This window comes from Cotesia typhae, unplaced genomic scaffold (genome assembly GCF_013202065.1).
Source record: "Cotesia typhae breed Kobodo isofemale line unplaced genomic scaffold, CoteBio_Ctyphae contig_4, whole genome shotgun sequence".
NCBI classification, from domain to species: domain Eukaryota; kingdom Metazoa; phylum Arthropoda; class Insecta; order Hymenoptera; family Braconidae; genus Cotesia; species Cotesia typhae.
Genome location: NW_027423748.1, coordinates 11449691 through 11466618, shown reverse-complemented (window position 1 = coordinate 11466618; position 16928 = coordinate 11449691). Strand labels below are relative to the sequence as shown.

General features: G+C 24.1%; 4 protein-coding genes and 1 pseudogene across 16 annotated transcripts in view; 4 read left to right on the top strand and 1 right to left on the bottom strand.

The window, feature by feature from the left end:
• The first annotated feature begins 308 nt into the window (after positions 1-308).
• Positions 309-1913, top strand: LOC141526967 (maspardin). The gene is made up of 7 exons (XM_074242147.1): positions 309-560; positions 627-761; positions 826-931; positions 1031-1151; positions 1236-1350; positions 1444-1692; positions 1779-1913. Exons 1-7 carry the CDS (start codon positions 480-482, stop codon positions 1827-1829), a joined length of 858 nt encoding a protein of 285 aa, XP_074098248.1. The 5' UTR covers positions 309-479; the 3' UTR covers positions 1830-1913.
• A 78-nt stretch (positions 1914-1991) lies between these two features.
• On the top strand, positions 1992-4574 carry LOC141526966 (major facilitator superfamily domain-containing protein 12). 3 transcript variants are annotated; one of them, XM_074242146.1, is made up of 7 exons: positions 1992-2629; positions 2872-2955; positions 3020-3308; positions 3393-3507; positions 3588-4004; positions 4066-4319; positions 4404-4574. In XM_074242146.1, exons 1-7 carry the CDS (start codon positions 2593-2595, stop codon positions 4516-4518), a joined length of 1311 nt encoding a protein of 436 aa, XP_074098247.1. In that variant the 5' UTR covers positions 1992-2592; the 3' UTR covers positions 4519-4574. The 3 variants fall into 3 exon arrangements, with proteins under 3 accessions (XP_074098247.1, XP_074098245.1, XP_074098244.1); XM_074242144.1 differs by having other exon boundaries at positions 2869-2955; XM_074242143.1 differs by having other exon boundaries at positions 1992-2955.
• A 310-nt stretch (positions 4575-4884) lies between these two features.
• On the top strand, positions 4885-6653 carry LOC141527651 (putative MFS-type transporter C09D4.1; annotated as a pseudogene).
• LOC141527111 (choline/ethanolamine transporter flvcr2a-like) lies at positions 6547-7755 on the top strand. The gene is given in 4 exon segments (XM_074242420.1): positions 6547-7143; positions 7212-7242; positions 7244-7323; positions 7411-7755. Coding segments are annotated over 4 exon segments (891 nt in total). The 5' UTR covers positions 6547-6673; the 3' UTR covers positions 7721-7755.
• A 62-nt stretch (positions 7756-7817) lies between these two features.
• The window catches only part of Nrm (neuromusculin), a 33699-nt gene continuing 24588 nt past the window's right edge, over positions 7818-16928 (bottom strand). For 4 of the 11 annotated variants that reach the window (XM_074242411.1, XM_074242408.1, XM_074242410.1 and 1 more), the window contains 5 exons: positions 16447-16614; positions 16004-16131; positions 11235-12455; positions 10471-10595; positions 9806-9818 (listed from right to left, as the gene is read on the bottom strand). In XM_074242411.1, the coding sequence (XP_074098512.1) occupies positions 11238-12455; positions 16004-16131; positions 16447-16614 (1514 nt within the window). In that variant the 3' untranslated portion in view covers positions 9806-9818; positions 10471-10595; positions 11235-11237. Of the gene's footprint in view, positions 7950-8330; positions 9819-10470; positions 10596-11234; positions 12459-12562; positions 14249-16003; positions 16132-16446; positions 16615-16928 lie in introns of those variants that run through there. The other 7 variants (XM_074242412.1, XM_074242414.1, XM_074242416.1 and 4 more) reach the window with 6 other exon arrangements.

The following is a 16928-nucleotide window of genomic DNA, read 5'->3' as shown; positions in this document are numbered from 1 at the left end:
GACCAACAATTTAAAAACTTAACATTCCAACAACTGAGCAAATCGATGTCGGTGCGGATTTTTATTTTCTTATTTTCAGTTGGTACTGTAAAATACTTACTTACTATGTGAAGTATATACATGACATACGTAATAATATTAGAACGTCCAAGTAGCGATATCCAATATATATATATATATATATATATATATATATATATATATATATATATATATATATATATATATATATATATATATATACGCATGTACTCTAAGATATAACTTATTGTTATTATTATTTAATGTTGTTTATATATTTTCTGTTTTCTTCATCTTTGACACTTGTTTAATCCGAACTATATATATTATTCTCCATTATTTCTTATTATTATCATCATCTTTTAAATAATAATATTATTATTTTAATAAAACTAATAAATAATAAAAATTTATTGATAGTTATTAAGTATATTTTTGGTGAATGAAAACAGAGTATTATGTCGTATCATAATGAATATGAAAGTTTTCGGAGTTCTATACCACTAAAAAAAATAATTGTTGACAGTGATGGAACAAAGGTAAAAATAATTCATTTTAATTTTTTTTTATCTAGTTATTTATTTAATATAATTATATTATTTTAGGGTTGGAGAATATACGATTCAGGTCCGAAAAATATTAAGTCACCACTAATATGTTTACCACCTGTCAGCGGAACGGCAGATATTTTTTTTAAACAAATTTTAAGTTTATCAGCAAAGGGTTATCGTGTAATATCGGTAAATAAATTTTATCCAATAAATTTTACGATTATTAATTAATTGAAATTAATTATTCAATTAGGCTGAATCTCCAGTCTACTGGAATATTAATGATTGGTGCTGTGGATTTAAAAAACTATTAGATTATTTAGAATTGAACAAAGTTCACATTTTCGGTGCCTCTTTGGGTATATTTTTAATTTATTAATTTATTAATAATTATCTATTTTATATCTAAATATAGTATTATTTATTGTATTAAAAAAAAAAAAAAAAAAAAACTATAGGTGGATTTTTAGCACAAAAATTTGCCGAAATAAATTCACACTGTCCAAGAGTGGCTTCCTTGATTTTATGTAATACATTTATTGATACATCAATATTCAACTATCACGATTCAGCTTCATTGCAAGTTATTTATTTATTTATTTATTTTTTTCTTATTTATCAACACATAATAACGTTTCAAATAAATATTTTTGTATTTATTAGATTTTGGATTTTTCCATCTTTAATTTTGAAAAAAATGGTTATGGGAAATTATTCTACAGAAAATGTATCGATCGATGATGAAATGATTGAAGCTATTGATTTTATGGTTGAACGAGTAAGTATGATAAATAATAATAATAATAATAATAACTATGATTTTAGAATATTTATATAGATATATCAATCAGTATTTACATTTCTATTTTAGTTAGAGAGTTTAAGTCAATCAGAATTAGCATCACGATTAACAATAAATTGTGTTAATTCGTATGTTCAACCCCATAAAATGGGTGATTTACCTATAACATTAATTGATGTTTTTGACGATTATGCATTGTCACCTTTTGTTAGAGAAGAAATGTATAAATGTTATCCAAATGCTAAATTAGGACATTTAAAAAATGGTGGAAATTTTCCATACTTGAGTCGCTCAGCTGAAGTTAATTTACATTTACAGGTATTTAATTTATCAATTGTTATTACCTATATATTATTTATTGACACTATATGACATATTTTTAATATTATTATCCTTTAACATAGATTCATTTACGACAATTTGAAGGAACAGAATTTTCATCGCGACACTTTTAATATAATTATTATACGAATAATTGATAAATTATAGTTATTTTTGTATGTCTATATTAACGTTTAAATTTTTATTAATAAAATATATATATATATATATATATATATATATATATATATATATATTTTTTTTTTTTTTTTTTTTTTTTTTTCGATGAGATTGGTATAAAAAGAAACTATTTAAATGTTTTTAATAATAATAACGTATGATATGTTAGACAAGAAGGTTAATGAACTTGAGTCGACATAAATATCTATATGTCAACGATGATAATAATAATAATAATAATAATAATAATAATAATAATAATAATAATAATAATAGTAAGAGACCATAAAAGTACAGAGCAACATATCGATTCTTTAATGAGGACTATGGTGGTTACTCGGAATTCTTTTTATTGTATGGTAACTGTAGTATATTCAACAACGGTGAGATGGTTTCAGATTACAACGTACTACACCGAGCAGAAATCTTTCAGAGTATGAACACTCTTTAGTATTATATTGTATATCAGTAGACATTGCATCAGCATCGATAACAGACGACAATTTATTGCGATTTACGATCAAGTAGTTTAATTTTTTTTTTTTTTTTTATTATTTTCTATTATTACTATTATTATTATTATTATTATTATTATTATTAATATTGCTATTTCATAGGAGAATAATATTAATAGGACAGAAAGAAATTTTGTTTTTAAAGTTATTAAAACGGTGATTATTAACAAATAATAATTTGAATTTGAGTGTATTTTATAGCATGTGCCTTTACTCCTATTTATATGTTTATATAAATTGTAAGTTCTGATTTTTTTAATGTTTTTTATTACAAAAAAATTATTTAAAATAATAAAAATTAAAACAAAATTAAAATTGGTAAGAAATTATTTATTAAAAACAATGAAATCTGTGATAATATTAACATCGATGGAGAATATTGTCAGTGAAGAAAGTTCCCCTCTATTGATTATTAAAAAAATATCATTTTTTACGAAATTGTCATATTCATTAGGACATGTCTTTAATGATCTTGCAGCAGCAATGTGGTTTTCATACACACTATTATATTTACAAAGAATAACAAAGTTGGAACCATTAACTGCTGGTGCTCTATTGCTATTAGGTAAATAATATAATAATATAATAATATATATAGGTAGATAATTAATAATTTTTTTATGTTTTAGGTCAATTGGTTGATGCATTAATGACACCAATTTTTGGAATACTTGTAGATAAATATAATAAAAAAAAATTTTGGCACATTATTGGATCAATCCTTGTTGCATTGTCGTTTCCAGTGATTTTTGGAAATTTTTTACAAAATATTAAAAATAATAATATTTCAATGATTTTTTACATTGTTAGTATTATTATTTTTCAAACTGGGTGGGCAGCGGTTCAAATTTCTCATTTATCAATGATACCTATATTGACTAATTTACCATTAGTACGAGCAGAGTTAACAGCTATTCGGTAAACTAAAATTTATTATCATAATTATTTAATATTAATTATCAAAATAATAATAAAATTTAAATATTTTATTCTATAATTCAGTTATTCAGCACAAGTAACTGCGGCTGTTTTCCTTTTTATAGTCACCTGGATTGTTTTACCTACCAATGAAAATTCTATAATAAAATTAAGTGACCAAGACGACATTAAATTTCGAGTTAAATCATCTATATTATTTTTATATACATTGAAATAATTAAATTATTAATTTGTTTTTTTTTTTTTTTTTTTTTCTAGAATATCGTAATAATTGTAACAACGTGCGGTGTTACTGCAACAATACTATTCCATATATCATTAAAGTCTCATTTATTAGAATATAATCAAGGGAATAATATTATTGATTCTCCAACTAATGATAAAAAATTATCAAAAAATGATTTGTATGATAACAACAATTCATCAACAATAATTTCAAGTACAACTGCAACGAAAAAAAGTAATATTGGCATAAAAGTTTTAATACGAGTGGCTTTATTGTACGTTGCTAGTCGTTTATTTATCACTTTAGCGACAGTTTATTTGCCACTTTATATTGAAGAAACAGATGTTGGTGGTAAACAAGCATTAGCAACTGTACCTTTAGTATCATACATTGCATCCTTTGTATCAGCATTGACGCTAAAATATATAAACAAATCATTTGGTACTAAGGTAATTATCATTATTATTAATTTATTTTAATTTATATTGAAATAATATTTTTTCTTTTTAGATTTGTTATTTATTAGGTTCACTTATTGGAATAATTGGAGCAGCTGTTACAAAATTTGGTGGAAATTATGAAATAATAATATATTTAATAGCAATTTTTATTGGAATTGCAAGTTCTATAACAATGGTTACTGCATTAAGTATTACAGCAGATTTTATTGGAATTAAAACAGAAAATAGTGCCCTTATTTATTCTATTGTGACCTTTTTGGATAAAATAATAACGGGATTAGTAGTAGTTTTTATAGAAAAATGGTAAAAAATTTTTTAATTATCTTTTTACAAGAGTTTTATTTTTTTATAACAACAAACATGTATTTTAAAAATTTTTTATTTCAGGCGATGCTTAGATAAAGAATCATGTTTAAATTATAATCGTGACACCCTCGCAGTAGTTTGTTGTGGATCAATGATACTAGGAGTTGTTGCACTAATTTCATTATTACGACGATAATTTTTTTAATTATTCTGTTTGAATAAAAATAATAAATTATTTAAATTTAATATAAATATTTTATAAAAAGTTTAATAATTATCAAGCTAATATTATTTGATTTAAATGTCTAGTATATATCTCTAAAGTAGACATTGAATATTTAATTAAATCGAAAATAACAAGGCTTTTAGGATAAATGTAGATTATAGATTGAGCTGAGTATATAAGTCTATATATGTCGCAAAACAGTGTGCTGTTCCTGTTATTCTGCTGCTGCTGCTGCTGCTGCTGCTGCTCATTGTCTCACTTAGATTTATTAATGACAACTGGCTCGAATCGAGAGACTACCAAAGAGGGAGTCTAGTGCCATTTGTCTACTTGAAAATGTTCTACCTATTTGTATATATATATATATATATATATATATATATATATATATATATATATATATATATATATATATATATATATATATATATATATATATACGAAGAAAACGGGAACATAAAGAAAGAATAACAAAAATTATTAGATAAAAGAGACATTATTCTTCTACAAGATTTCAACTATAATATGTATATTTTTTTTTTTTTTTTTTTTTTTCCAACTCTTAAACAACACTATTAAATTTATGCTGTTTATATTTTTGTCTAAAAAATTAAATTTTTTTCTTTTTGTCGTATCAGTACTTAGGTTTATTAAATTTTATTGGAAAGCTTCCAGAAAAACAAAACAGCCGTATTAACAACAAGATTAAAAAAAAAAAAAAAAAAAAAAAAAAACGAAACGTATAGAAATATATTTTAGTACTAGTGTTAAAAATAATAATTAATTTTGAATATGTAACTAAATGGCAATAACTTGAAAATTATTAATAATTCGATAGGATATGATGGAATAATTTATCGAACAATGAATTTTGGTTGAATAATGTCGTTTAATGCGTCAATTAGATTTGATTGAAATGTGGCGAGAGTATAATTAGAATCCATGATTATAAATTAAATGATAGACCAAAGACGGTAATCAGAATATTATAGGCGATTATTGATTAAAGAATGTTATAGATACACCTAATTTTATCATATAATCATTATAGTCAAAATATATACTTACTATCTCTTTTATATATTTTAAATTTATTTTTAATAATAATAATAATAATAATAATAATAATAATAAATGATAAAAACACAATATTAGATTAAGAAGCAATTAAGTTTAAAATATTTATTCATATTTGTGGTTGTAATGTTTACTTGAGGATTAAAAAATGATTTCAGCTATATTGTAAAGTAGAATTAAAAAATTAGAGTAAACGCAATATGATATTATTTTTACATGCAATTATTTAAGTTATCAGTTTTAATAAATCCTGGATGATTTTATAATTACTATAGAAGATTTTTGTATCAAGATAACAAAGTGAAAGTGATTAAATGTTTATTAAATGTTAACAACTTTCATTATAATTATATACATTCATTTGATTGTAATATTTCTTCTCACAAATAAAATTTTTTTCTTTCCCTTAAAGTATAATATATGTTTTTTTTTTTTTTTTTTAAATTTATTAATAATTATTTATTAGATTTATTTAAATAGATATTATAACGTATCATCATCATTAGCTGTAGACATGACATCAATGACATATATGTTTTATTATGTAATATTTGTAGTACCAGGATCATATATGGCTGAAATAATAGGATTAAGATGGACCGCTATTTTAGGTAGTTCTTTAATATGCATTGGTTCTTGGATAAAAAATATTTTCAGTTTCTCCAAATGGATTTATAACAACATTTATCGGTCAATCATTTTTAACTATTACTCAGAATTGTTGTAATAATATACATATTTATAATTATATAGATATAGATACGATATATAAATATATAGACTATAATTGGAAAAAAATAATAAAAAAGGTTGTTATTCTAACTGTTCCTGGGCGGTTAGCTGCACTATGGTTTCCTTCACGGCAAATTTCAACTGCTACGTCATTAGGAATTTTTGGTAATCAATTAGGAGTAGCTTTTGAATTTTGGTTAACACATATTTTAGTTAAAAATCATGAAAAATGATTTGAAGATATTGGAACAGATTTACTTAAATTATTTTGGACAGTAGCAGCTCTGTCAACAGCAAATTTTATTCTCGTTGTTATATGTTAGTTATTTATTTATTTATATTTAAATTTATATATTACTTAATTAATAATAATAATAATAATAATATTTTTATAGTTTTTCAAGACGAACCAAAATTACCACCACGTGAAACACGTAAATTACAGAAAATTAATAATTCAGAAAATAAATCAGGCTTTATTGAACCAATAAAAAGATTAATGACAAATAAAAGTTATTTAATACTATGTAATTCGTATGGATTGGGTGTTGGTGTTTTCAATGCTGTTGGAATATTATTAAATCAAATATTTCTTATACACTTTAAAGTAATTATAATTAAATATTTTATATATATATATATATATATATATATATATATATATATATATATATATTTTAGAATGGTGAAGAAGATGCCCTGCCGTCTTGGATTATTGATAATTATAATGGGAATGTTTCGGTCCGTTATATTTGGATTTATTCTTGATAAAACTCATAAATTTAAGTATGTATGAAAAAAAAAAAAAAAATAAATAAATAAATAAATTTATTCTTTTTTAATTATTATTTTAGAGAAACAACAGTTACGATTTATTTTTTAACTTTTTTTGGGGCAAATCTTATTTGCAATTGCCATGTGGATAGAGATTATGTGGACAGTATATTTAGCGGCAACTTTTTTAGGGTGAGCTTTATTCAATTTAAATTGTAAATAATATATTCAGACAAATTTATATAATCTATTCGATAAAAGTAATTTAATTATTTACAGATTTTTTTTATCTGGATATTTAGCTCTTGGATACAAAATGTCTGCCGAGTATACTTATCCAGAATCGGAATCAATTGCTACGGGAATTTTAAATATAGCTAATAATATATACGGTATAATACTTGTTATTATTTCTGGAAAACTTATGGAAACTAATGGAGATTTGGCTGTTCATATTTGTTTATGCGTTTCTCTTCTTTTTGGATTTATTATCACTGTTTTAACAAAAGATGAAAAGAAAAGACAAGATGCTCAAAAAAAAGTTTATATTCATGTGTTATCTACCGACAGAGATATAATATACCTATGAATAATCATCCAATTTAGTAATTATTTATTCAAAAAGAATAATACTTTATTATTATTATTATTTTATTTTAATCGTTTTCTGTTCTAAAGTTTAAAAAGCTTTTTATTAGTATTAACTAAGTCGTATAAACTATACTCATATAAATCCTTTTGTTTTATCATCCTAAGAAGAGGATTTTTATTTTTTCTTACATGATATTCCTCTTACCTCTTATATCAACTTAATCCACCTGAAATTTTAAAAAATTACGATTGTGTTAGTTAAAAATTAAGTAACATCCACTTTATTTATTTAATAATGTTATATTTGCTGATTCACACTTAGTAAATTTCGATTTAACAATATTATCAATATAAATTCGACATTATTTATAGATTCATTAACATAAATTGTGTCTACTACATGCTTAGAGGAAATAGTCTACGTGTTATCATACTGTAAACGGCATCAATAATCCTACTATTCCCCTTCGATTCGATTTGATTTGATTTGATTTGATTTGATTAAAACGGAATACTATAAATTTAAATTGAGCGCTAGTTGTACTCTTGAATGAGTAAAGAAATCAGGGTCCATTTTTTCTAATACTAGTAAATCAAATAGAAAAATATTCAGTGATAATATTTTTATTATGTTCCGACATCAATAACATATTATTATACGTGTACATTTACATACTTTCAATTGCTTAATAGTTTTTTTTTTTTTTTTTTTTTTTTTTTTCTAATTTATTCGTATAATTAATTAATCAATGGTCTATACATTCTGGAGCTTGTTTCTCTATGAAAAACAATTGGTATAAATTGTTCATATGGGTAGAAATAAAATTAATGAGTATATTGAGTGTGTTAAAGTTAATATATTTTATACAATATAATCACCTAAAATTAATATTTAAATAAACGATTTGATTTTAACTTTAATCTTTGGTAAAAATTATAATTAATGGGTTATGATATGCTCCTATGTATTTTTTATATTACTTTATTTATATTTATATTTATATTTATATACATTGGGTTATGTACATATATCACAAAACATATGCCTCTTAAGCGGTGACATGAAGTAATTACATAGAATATTTATATATGATGGCTAATGTGATTCAATAAACATCTTGTTAAAAAAAAAAAAAAAAAATCATAATTTTTATTATTATTATTATTATTATTATTATTACGATATTATTTACACAATTGGATTTATAAAAGATAAAAATAAAACACAGATGAAATTTACTTTTGAAACTAGAAAATTTTTTTATTTTCCGGACGGAGTACGATCCTTTGTTATTTCTACTTGGAAATATATATCTATAATAAAATTCATGGATAAGTTACATTAAATTATTTTCTGTTAATTTTTTTTTATCTAAAAATTAAAATAATAATAATAATAATAATAATAATAATAATAATAATAATAAAAGAATAAATAATTTTACTAATGACTATCATTATTTTATTACTTATTAATGGGAAGACTAAAAATCATATGAATACTATAGTATAGCAGTATTAGTTATAACATGTAGTATTAGTGGCGGCAGTGATAATATTATCATTTAATAGTAGTATAATAGTAGTAGTAGTAGTAGTAGTAGTAGTAGTAGGATTATAGTAATAGTCTTAACAGGACAGAATACGTTTATATTTTATATCTATTCGTTAATTTGAAATGTTATATGTGGTATACTATAGTCAATTATCGAGTTATTATACTTGATGTACTTGCGAAAAAGACAGTATTAGGCATTCTATTTATCGATATCAGGGTTTTGTTACACGAGCCTCAGTATAGATAAAAAAAAAAAAAAAAAAAAAAATAATGCGTCATTATTTATAAATTACGTATATGTATACGTCAGAGCGTTAGAGCGTTAGATTGCTAGATCGGTAGATCGTTAAAGCAACTCTTCATTGTCATCTTGTATTCCGTACATTTGTGGTTTATTTTCTTTTTGATGCTGATAATGTTGCAATGGTTGTTTTCGAGTCTGTAACAGCACAATACTGGCAGCCTTGTAATTAATAGGTCCATAAGATCTATAGTCAACATCTGCGTAATCCAAGTCAGAGAATTCTGGCTTAAAAGGCTGTGAAAAATGCAATTAATATTACATTTAAAATTAAATATTGTGTTAAATATCATATGTTTTTTTTTATCAATTTTTTATCTGTCTACTGATGTAATGTTAACAAATTTAAAATATTGTTTTCTATATTTTACTTAAACATTGATAATGATAATGTTATTATTGCGAATACTGTTAATGAATTTTCAATGTTAGAACGATAATAATTACGTGCTATGATTTTGGGATAATATTAAATACCTAATAATTTTTTAAATTATTATTATAAAATAAATTAATAATAACAACCTAACTTAAAAAAAATATTAACATTGTTTACCATATATAAAATGATAAGTTTTTATTTAAAAGAAATTGTCGGCAATCAAAAACTCGTATACAAAAGTAAACGTCAGTGTGCATAATTAAATAAATAAAAAACTGTAAAATTCTATAATATACATTATTACCTATATATATATATATATATATATATATATATATATATATATATATATATATGTATAAAAAAAAAAATTAATAATCAAGAGCGCGAGACAGCTTGGCCACCAAATTATAAATATATACGATAATAAAAAAAGTAATAAAATGAAAATTGTTGTCTAAGTATTGACCTCTGTAGCATAAAGGTGATGATCGAAAAATTTAGTACCTGCAGCGTCCGGTTGCTGCTGCTGCTGGGATGCTGTTATACGTAGATCCTACACAATATAGATATTCTCCAACCGGTAACATTCTTTAGTAAATATACGTATCGCTCTTCGCTCGCTGGGTGTCCTATGAACAACAAACATTTGTGCAATATACAATTGTCGAGCTGTGAACTGTTTCACCCGATTAATAATAATTGGTCAATGGTCTCTAAAGTTTGCACCGGATATGCCAAAGTTATATATCACTTTATAGAATTATATAACCGATTTAAACTTTTCACTTATTTTTATTTTTATTTTACAATTTTTTATTCTAATTTTCGTTTTACTATCGATTAAACGATTTTAATTTATATTAATTAATTAATTAATCTCTGGTATATATTATCTTTATAATACATACACACAAAGTTACATTGTATTAAAACAATGGCCGAGCTTTTGTTCCGCATAACTTGGATTAGGAATGGATTTTAGAAACAGACAACTTATATCGGAACTCGTTCCTCGGGGCTTTTTTTATTTCTACTTTATCTTAAATCAACAACACGTGAGTACGAATTTCCGGCTTTTCAAATAAATCTTTTACCTATACAGTGTATATAAGAAAAATTAAAAACTACCGAGTTTTATTAAAATTTTATAAAAATTAATCTATACACCTAGGCATCGAGTTTATTTTTTTGTAAATACTTAAATTATAAATAATAATGAATATAGTAAAAAAAAAAAATAGATGTGATTTGTTGAAAAATAATCATACCTTTTAAACATCAATTTCTTGACCAATATCACGAAAATTATTAACAAATTGAGTATGTTGATTGACAGTGATTGTTGAATTTACTGCTTCGGAATCTAATAGTGTTGTTGTTGTTGTTGTTGATGTTGATGTTGCTGCTGTTGTTGTTATCGTTGGCGTTTTCGTTGGCGTTTTCGTTGTCGTCGTCGTCGTCATCGTCATCGTCATCGTCGTCGTCATCGTCGTCGTCGTCGTTGTTGTTGTCGTCATCGTATTCGCTATTGTTGTTGATATATTTATTTGCTCCTTAGAGCTTTCAAAATTTATTGATTTATTATTATCTTTTATAATTTGATCAGAATAGTAATTTGATGAATTTTGTTTAAATTTTTTATTTTTATTTTGTTGCAAGTCTATATCATGAGTATTATTATCTCCTTGAAAAGAGTTTAAATATGATATTTTAAAATTTTCAGGTATACCGAGTTCCTGAATTCGAGCAAAACTAGTTTCACAAGACGCTGATAAACTTGATAATGTTATATCATTAGTTGAGGATCTATTACTTAAATTATTACGGCCATTTGATGAACATCTGTGTTTTATTCTACGATCATTACCACGCTCGTATTTACGATGTTTTTTTCTATCACTACGTCGTTGTCCTATTGATGATTGTCGTTGATTTTGTATTTGATAATTATCAAAATTACCATCGCAATTATCAAAATCAATTTTTTTATCGTGGAATAACGATAGCGACAATGACAGATTATTATCACTTATTGTGTTACTATTGCTATAACTATAACTATTACTGTTACTATTTATATTAATATAATCATTTTCACTTATTGAATTATTATCATTATTTTTATAACGATTACCATAATTATTTTTTTTATTATTTTCTTGACCAAGTGGTTTTGGTTTTATTCCCGCTGACACGGTTAATCCTGATGATGATAGTCCCAATGCTGATGATGTTTTTTTAGTTATTATATTACTACTATTTAAATTATTAGTAAGATTAGTTTGAATTAATGAAGCTAGCAAAGGATTAACTGCCGAAGAATTATATAAACTCCTTGTTAATGGCAATTTTAGTTGATGATTATTATTATTATAACTGCTATTACTGCAACTACTGCTGCTTTGATTATATTTATATTGTTGCATTTCTTGTTGTTTCTGCTGTTGATACTTTTGATAATGATCTCTATAATCATACTTGTTCATTTGCTGCTGCAAAAATTATTAATAAGCTGGGATTAATTCTAAATTATATATTATTTTAAAACTTTTATAATACATTTATCGAATAATAACAAAATTATTATTAAATTGAAAAAAATTAATTTTTAAAAATAATAAAATGCAATTATTATTTATCAAAGCTAATTTAAATTAATATTAAAACTTACTTAATAATAATGAACATGCACAAAAGCGGTGAATATAAAGATGTCTCGCGATCCAGCTTAGCGAAAAATAAAATACAATATATCCGCTTAAAACTTGCCATATATTTTCCTCATTCTATTCACTTCTATTCACTTTTATTCATTTCTTGGTGTTAGATTTTGATATCTCTTGCTATCTCTTTGATTTTTTAAACTTCTCTCATTTTCTTTTCTTTTAATTTTTCATCTACGTACAGATGTATATTTAATACTTTAGGATTGTAGGTGTTTGAGTGATTAACATTAATCAGCTTTAAGTCTAAATAATGTAATAAAAAAATGAATTTTTTTTTACTCATTTTATATTTAATCATTAAAACTGATGTCGATTAACAATAAGAGCAACGTAATATTTTTTTTTTTTTTTTTTAAATATTACTTTATAACGATATTTATTATTTTATATATATTAGTATAATTGGATTGTGTAATAAACTTATAGCTGATGTAACTGGCTTAAGGTTAAGCGTATTCCCAAAGCAAATTTACGTTTACTAATTAATGTCGCTATGTAAACAAACTTATATCTGATGTTTGACGAGATACAACTGAGGCATAAGGGAATTTTCATTGAGATGGCCATTATTATTTGAGTAAATAAATACATAATATTATTTATTATTATTAAACTTTAAACAGTCTTTGAATAATTTACTTAATATTATTATCAATTTAGTAATTAAATAATATATTAATATTAATATAGATTAATGGCCATATCACTTAAAATTTTCCCAAATTCCATGAGTAATTAATTAAACGACAAACCTTAGCAGAGTCCGTTGGGAATATTGGACGAGGAATATTTTGATAAATATGCTGAGATATATCAGTTTTTCTTCGTCTTGGTGTAGGTACTGAAGGTACTTGACTGTTATGTATTATTGATTTATAATTCATAGATGATGAAGATGATAATAGCTCATTAGATTTTATAGGTGAGTATAAACAAGAAGAGAGAAAAGATTTTTTTTTCAATAATATACTATCTTTTTTAGGTATTGTTATAATATTTGTTGTTGATTCAGCAGTGGTGCTCATGCTGTTAATATTATTCTTAATATTTTGGCTTTTATGTGGACATGATTTTATAATTGGTACAGCGTACAGTTGAAAATTACAACGTTGTTGTTGTTGTTGTTGTTGTTCTAATTTTACAAGTTGTTTTTGTTGATGATTATTATTATTATTATCATCATCATCATTATTTTTATGTTTGCGACATAATCTCAGTGAATAAAATTTGTGTGAATGGTTAAGTTGTTTACGTCGTCTTGGTTTAAATGTGTTGTATTTGAGCTCTGGAGAGTTGTTTCTCGGCATATTATGGTAACTGTAGTGAGGACCCAAGTGACTTGGTGTTGATTCGTAACCGGAACTGCCAGCACTACCAGCAGCACTACCAGTACTATTACCAGCACAGATACTAGTCGCTCGACTCAATGAACTTGAATTGCTACACGTTGGTGACAATGATGTTAGCGTTGTGACATGCAAAGCCGAAACTCGAGCAAACTTAGGAGAAGCCACACACTAAAACACAAGGCGTTGCGCGTCCAAAGACGCCAGACACTACTATTGTATTATTATTATTATTATTATTATTATTATACTTAATATTTATTTTTCATACAACCTACCTTGGTTGAATTATTGGATTTCATTTTATTTTTTTCAATTCTACTAAATCATTATAATATACTAATAACGTGCAACTAATTATATGTATCATATAAAAATTAAAATGTTTCAACTATTTTACGAATATATAAATTATTTACTACTCAAAGACAATTATTAATAACGAAATAAAAATATATAATTACAAGTGTAACACAAGCTGAATTTTATATCGCAAACGAGTGTAAATCTTTGGTTTAACTTGATTATCGATTAAATTACTGAGGTACCGCGCGATACAGCGATACACCAAGCTACTCAACTATTGAGCGATTTTATATTAACTTGGACGTGGTTAACTTTTAAATCAAATAGACTTTTTAATAGATTTAATACATAACACACGACGCACGTACGAGTATAGTTTTAATAACTATCAGTTTTAATCATTTTGCGTGATTAAACTTTAAATGATAGATATATTAATCTTATTTTATTCATTTTTCTTTCATACTTATTCCATAAATATATCAACGAATAAAAATATATGTTACATTTACTGTAATCAATAGTAAAAAAATTCTTTCAATTCTTTGATTCATGTGCTATTTGTATGCTCTGAATCTGAGATTAATTCAATATCCGTGACAACCGATTTAGAATATCTCAAAGAGTCGATAAATTCAAAAAATTTATAGATGAATTTATTCTATTATACCAACTAAACAATTTATATTGTTATAAATTTAGATTCAGATGAGATTAAATGTTTTTTTAATTTATGTTAGTGATATTGGGAAAAAAAAAAAAAAAAAAAAAAAAACAACAACATTGGATAAGATAAAATTGGATTAGGTTTGTACTCTCAGTAGTTGAGTAATAAAAATGTTCTCACGAGTCTAAGCAGTCTGAGGATATGACACTCTAGCAAAGTTTTTACAAACTATACTGCACTCGAAAGTATAATGAATATATATTCTAATGCCATTGAGTATTTTGATGGAATAAAGTATTAAAGAGAAAAAGTCGCAAATATCAACTCACATTTTTTTTTTATTTTATTTTTGCTCTTATTTAAAAAATTATATAATTAACCATTCTTATAGTCTTATTAAAAATTATTATTAAGAAGTGTAAGTCAGTCAATAGTAAATTATTATCGAATAAAATTTCATCAATATGATTTTCTTTTTAATATTATTGTAATTATGATTAAAAAAAAAAAATTATTTCTTGTGCTTTTAATTAATTTAAAGCCCTTATGAAATGCAATATTTTTCGCTGGCTTTACTAATGGTACTAAGACTAACAGTTTAAATATAGTCGTACGATATTATTCAAACATCTGGTGCTCATTTATCACGCTTCGCGAAATTCACTTGTTACAGACATACTTAAAAACTCTCGTTACGCTACTTAAAAAATTATGCGAGCAACTATATATATATATATATATATATATATATATATATATATATATATTATTATTTTTTTTTTCGTTTAAAGCTTTATTTTATTAATTATTATGAAAATAATTATAATACGAATTGTCGAAATTTTAAATATAAATATGGATATATTACTAAAGTTATCAGGGAAATAAAATTTTTAATCGTTTATAAACATGCTAACATTGCATATAAATATGTTGTGTTATTAATTACAATGACATAACATTTAATAAAATAATAAAATAAAATAAATTACCTTATTTGGTGGGGTTTGGATTCCGTGAAATGGAAGATTTTCATAGAAAGTTTTGGCATCCGATTCTGGTTGCAATGCTTCGGAAACACTATCAATATGACTATTTTTATTCCCTTGATGACCAGGATCTTTAACAATAAATTTTATTTGCACGTCAATATAAAATATAAAAAATATATTTTTTCTTCACTTGTTATGATTAAATCGTTTTCATTGGTCTTAAATGATTTTATTTTTTAGATTATAAAAAATAATATTAATCAAATTGAGTCATAAATTGCATTAATAGATAAATAACATAAAAGTAAAAAAATTGAAAAAAAAAAAAAATGTCGTAGAATAGAGTAATTTTGAAAGAAAATGTTTTATTGGATAAATGAATTTAAAATATGATAATATAGCGTGCATTCCATTAAATAATATAGTATAAACTATAAACATACCTGCTCCCGGCTTTTTGCGCTTACGAGATACATTGTAATTTGCGTTTATGTTAACATCAACAGCACCGCAGTCAGTGCCATTGGCGAAGGTGTCGCAATTTGATGCAGGAAGCGTTGGGGTGTTGTACGACATCCGTTGCCGAGGTACTATTTTTTTATAAGTCACAGCTGAGGGAAATATACATACAACATCGAGCAATCTCACAAATACACATAAAGCTTGTTAGACAGTAATAAAAATACCCGAGCAGTCTCGGCTATTGCTGTGTATTACCATGCATACACAACAATATCAATATCAACGATACTATTATTATTATTATTATTATTATTATTATTAATACGACGCCTGAAGCTTTGCTTTTTCGTGCTTTTACATACATTTAAGTATATTCCGTCTTTTGACTTTTGTCATTTACTCTATTTTATATATATATATATATATATCTTTTACTTAAATTTCACTCTTCAGTTTATTTTTT

What these genes read in the sequence shown, in the direction of transcription:
- LOC141526967 (XM_074242147.1), top strand. Translation starts at nt 480, where the DNA reads ATGTCGTATCATAATGAATATGAAAGTTTTCGGAGTTCTATACCACTA. An exon ending in AGGGTTATCGTGTAATATCG is followed by an intron (nt 762 to 825) that starts GTAAATAAATTT and finishes TTATTCAATTAG; the next exon opens with GCTGAATCTCCAGTCTACTG. An exon ending in TATCACGATTCAGCTTCATT is followed by an intron (nt 1,152 to 1,235) that starts GCAAGTTATTTA and finishes TGTATTTATTAG; the next exon opens with ATTTTGGATTTTTCCATCTT.
- LOC141526966 (XM_074242143.1), top strand. Translation starts at nt 2,649, where the DNA reads ATGTTTTTTATTACAAAAAAATTATTTAAAATAATAAAAATTAAAACA. An exon ending in GCAGAGTTAACAGCTATTCG is followed by an intron (nt 3,309 to 3,392) that starts GTAAACTAAAAT and finishes TCTATAATTCAG; the next exon opens with TTATTCAGCACAAGTAACTG. An exon ending in AAGACGACATTAAATTTCGA is followed by an intron (nt 3,508 to 3,587) that starts GTTAAATCATCT and finishes TTTTTTTTCTAG; the next exon opens with AATATCGTAATAATTGTAAC.